This window comes from Triticum aestivum, chromosome 1D (assembly GCF_018294505.1).
Source record: "Triticum aestivum cultivar Chinese Spring chromosome 1D, IWGSC CS RefSeq v2.1, whole genome shotgun sequence".
Lineage (NCBI taxonomy): Eukaryota > Viridiplantae > Streptophyta > Magnoliopsida > Poales > Poaceae > Triticum > Triticum aestivum.
Window position 1 is genome coordinate 20,838,623 of NC_057796.1, and position 4,516 is coordinate 20,843,138.

The 4,516-nt window shown below is 37.1% G+C and overlaps 1 protein-coding gene across 1 annotated transcript in view; it reads left to right on the forward strand.

The window, feature by feature from the left end:
- LOC123180019 (disease resistance protein RGA5) overlaps positions 1 to 4,516 on the forward strand; it is a 19,158-nt gene that overhangs the window by 5,718 nt on the left and 8,924 nt on the right. Inside the window, exon 3 of the mRNA XM_044591974.1 lies at positions 672 to 1,518. Coding sequence (XP_044447909.1) covers positions 692 to 1,518 — 827 coding nt within the window. The 5' untranslated portion in view covers positions 672 to 691. The remainder of the gene's footprint in view (positions 1 to 671; positions 1,519 to 4,516) is intronic.

Below are 4,516 nucleotides of genomic sequence, written 5' to 3' on the forward strand. Positions count from 1 at the left end.
TGTGTTTCAGTTCCATAAGAGTAGTTATGTTTTGACGTTGGCTCCCAAGCCTATCACAACCCTTCTCCTTCTCCTTTACCCGAGCTTGGGACCGGCTATGTCGAGACAACATAGTTTAAATGGTCAACATGTCCTCATTTAATTTTGAAAGGAAATGGTCAACTCGACTTAATTTATTTGGGGAAAGGAAAATTGGAAATAGTCATGGCATCGAAACAAAAAACAAAAGTTGTCCACATCCCCTTATTTAATTTTGAAAGGTAAATGACCCACTTGACCTAATTTAGTGTGGAAAAAGACAAATGCCGCCCGACAAAAAAATAGAGACAAATTGTCCACTTGTTCTCAAATCAAAAAGAAAAAGAAAAATACACATGGCTGATGGCTCACCCAATAATCTGCTATGCACGCCATGTTCAAGCCGGTCTTTTGTCCATCCCTCAACAAGTTCATATGGTTGGACCTTGAACGGAGAGCAAGTTCATAGAGAACTGGGTAGAAAGTCCACTCTTAATCTCACTTCTTGCACCTTAATCTGGAGAAAGCTCCCCATTATTCCGTTCTTTGATTTCTTCTTCCTAGGCGCAGTTACAGAGTTATTTCTCGAGTTCTTTGTCCATATCATTGCTGTTGTTATTAAAACATAGGAGACTAATTGATCTCTTGTTTAGTTTGCTTCAGGAACAAGGAGATGGAGGCGCCCATCAGTGCATCACAGGGAGCCATGCGGTCCCTTCCTGGTAAGCTGGAGTTGTTGCTATCAGGACCCAAGCAGGGGCTGCGGGCAGAGGAGAAGAACAAGCTCCGTTTCCTCCAAGCCGATCTCCAGGGACTGATCGATAACTACCTATTCGAGCCATCTGAGGTGGAGTCCCCTGCTTCGACGGCCAGCTTCTGGATGAAGGATGTGCGCGACATGTCGTATGACATCGACGACTTCATCTACGAACTCACCAACGTCGGTGACGCCACCGTTGCCAGGATCAGTGTCGTCCAGAAATCCCCTCGTGTTAAGATCTCTCGGTTTCCGGAGAAGCTGAAACGGCGACAATGGATCTCCGATGAGATCTCAGGGTTCAGGACTCGCGTCAAGGAAGCCATTCAACGGCACAAAGCCTATCTTGGTGGCTGCAGGTGGCAACCTAGCAGCAGCGGGGAGCTGGGTGAACACCAACACTCTGCTCCATCACCATGCTGCCAGGCTGCTATTCGCCTTATTGGTATGGACAGCTCCATCAAACAGCTTTGCGGATGGTTGGCTAACGATGGACAGCCAGAGCACAAGGTGGCGTCGATAGTTGGAACTGGTGGGGTTGGGAAGACCACCCTGGCCAGAGAAGTGTACAGTAAGCTTCGAGGCCAGTTCGAGTGCCGAGGTTTTGTGCGGATACACCGGAAGCCAAACATGAAGATGCACCTCGCTAGCATACTTTCGCAAGTTCGACGGCACCAGATCTCCGATGCTTGCGAGGTGCATAAACTGATCTTCGAGATCAAAGCACACCTGCAAGATAAGACGTAAGTGCTCTTTTCTAAGATTTTTTTCAATTCTACACTTGTAGATGGTCAAGTGTCCTAGGATCATATCCACTGCACCAGAGCTTGTGATTGTGATGCACCCAATCTAGGTTCATTCATCTAGAAGTTGACAAAACTTTACCAGAGCTCAAGAAATAAAATTGACAAATCATATATACTTATATATACTACTTAAAAAAGAGTAGTGTTCCTTTTCTTGTTGGGCAGAACGTTTCGTCAACCGGTTCTCCCCCTCCCACAACATCCCTGCACCGATTTTTTCGTCCAACTATTTTTGTCCCACCATGTCCTTTGTCTGCACCTTCCCCGTATGCTAATCAATCACCTTATTTTACTTACCTTGTGAACAAATTTCACCTTAATTTACTTACCAAATTTCTTATCAAACTATAAGGTAAATCATGGGCAGAATTTGGTAAGCATTTATTTACACAATAGTATTAATATGGGCAGGTAAATCACAGACATTTATTTACAGATTATTTGTACCCTGTTAAAACGCATGTGCATTGTTCTATCTCTACTTCTCTATATACTTATACGGTCCATACTTATATACTTAAAAAAAGAATAGCGTTCCTTTTCTGCTGGCAGAACGCTTCGTCAACCGGTTCTCCCCCTCTACACCATGGCCTCTCATCGGGTTTTTTTGTCTCACCATGACCTTTGTCTGTAACTTCCCCGTATGCTAATCAATTATTTCAATTTACTTACCTTTTGAACCAATTCCACCTTAATTTACTTATTAAAATTTTCATCAAACTATGGTATAACGTAAATCATGGGCAGGATTTGATAAATATTTATTTACACAACCGCATTATAAGGATAGGTAAATCCGAGTCACTGTACTAGAATATTTATATTCCTTTGCAATGCACGACATTGCCCTAGTCTCTTAATAAATATAGTAACTAATCAAAGTCCGACTTCGAATTTGGCCCATTATTACGATAAACACCGAATTTCTTATTTTTGTTTTGCAAGGTATACTTTGAATTTGGACATAACATCATTTTTAGTGTATTGTATTCGTTGCTCCTATGCACTATTTTTTGGAGATTTTTTAAAATTTCTAAATATGATAATAGAAGTCTGATGCACTGGTTGCACCATAGGTTGTGTTGCCGCGGATGCCCTATGGCACCAACCGGCCTTTTGCAGGGTGGCTCACTCCGGTGGGGGCTATCTTTTCTTTAAGTTCACTTTTCTTATCATATAAATCTAAATAGTTTATCCCCCCTATCTCAATTATCTTAACATGCCATCTCATCAAAGACTCACCACAACAACGCTAATTTTTTTAAAAGGTCCACCACAACATGCATTAGATTTTTTTTGTTATTAGTTGATCCCATTCATACATCCCACCTCATCACACATGCTATCTCATCAAAGGTCCACTTAACATGCATGAGAAAAAGTTTTCCATTGTATTCTTTGCCACTTACATAGAAAACATTTTTTGACTACACAATAATCAAATACAAAATACAATACTTTTTTTAGGTTTAGTTAATATATTATTAATTCAACTATACATGTTAAATATATTGCAATCTATTCCTGGAGCAACGAGTGGGGTATTCTCTAGTTTCAATTGTTTCCTTTTATTTTTGAAGTTCTCCTTTTCTTTTTTTCTAACAACATTTCGAAATTACCCATGAAATTTAATACAAATTCGATGATTTTTTTTAAAAAAAACCAAGAATTTGGAAAAGTTCATGATCGCAAATTTAAATAATGTTCGTGAATTGAAAGAAAAAAATCGGTGGATTTGGATTTTTTTTTTCGAATTTATAAAAAAGTTAACATTCTAATTTTTTTATGAGAATTTGAAAAAATGGTCATAAATTCAAAAACAAATTGCAGATTTGAAAACAACTTTATGAAATTAACAAAATTGTTCACAGATCTAAAATAATGTTCTAACATTTTAAAAATGCATGAATTTGGAAAAATGATCATGTATTTTAAAAAATTGAAAATTTTGTAAAACTATTTAGAAGATGTTGAAATGTTCAAGAATTTGAATAATATTCACAAAATTTTAAAATATTTTTGGATTTTAAAAATTGTGCGAAATTCCAACATTGTTCTCGAATTTTGAAAAGGTTCATGAAATATAATATAGTCATAAATTGTAAAATATGTTCTGAAATTTTGAAAATGGTCGTGAATTTGAATATATATTCGCAAATATAAACAGTGTTTGTTAATATAAGGTAGTTCACAAATTGAAAAGCTTTTCACATACATAAAATTCATGGATTTGAAAAAAATGTTGATGGATCTAAAAATTGTTCAGGTCTTTGAGATGTTCCTTAAATTAAGAAAGATTCATGGATTTAGGAAAGGTTCATGAATTTTGAAAAACATCCATGGATTTGAAAAATATTGTGAATTTTTGAAATGTTCACGAATTTAATATATATTCATACGTTTTTGAAAATTTCGGAAAGTGTTCCGAAAAATTTAAACACATATTAACGGATTTGAAAGTCTTGGTCAATTTTAAAAAATATTCAAAATTTAATACATGTTTATGAATTTGAAAAATGTTTTTGGATATGAACAAATGTTCTTGGGGTTCAAATTGTCACGAATTTAAAAATGAAAAAATAATAAAAGGAAGAAAGAAGAAAATGAAATGGAGAAATAAAAAGAAAGGGAAAAAATCAAAAGAAAATCATAAGAAAAACACAAGAACAAAAGAGTAACGCTACACTTAGAGAGCTTTACAGGGTTTCACAGGTTGACCATGAAACAACGAGACGTGGCAATTTGTGGTTGGCTATCAGTAGGGGAGGGGGGAGTTTAGTATGTGGGAGGCGTGGCCTGTAAGTAGCCCCCATAGGTTTATCATTTTTTAGAAAAAAAATACCGGCTACAGTGTTTTAGAAAGTTCCTAAAACTGGAAGGCAACGACACATGAGTGGGTCGACCCACCTAGTGGTTGCACACGCGGGAGTGCACG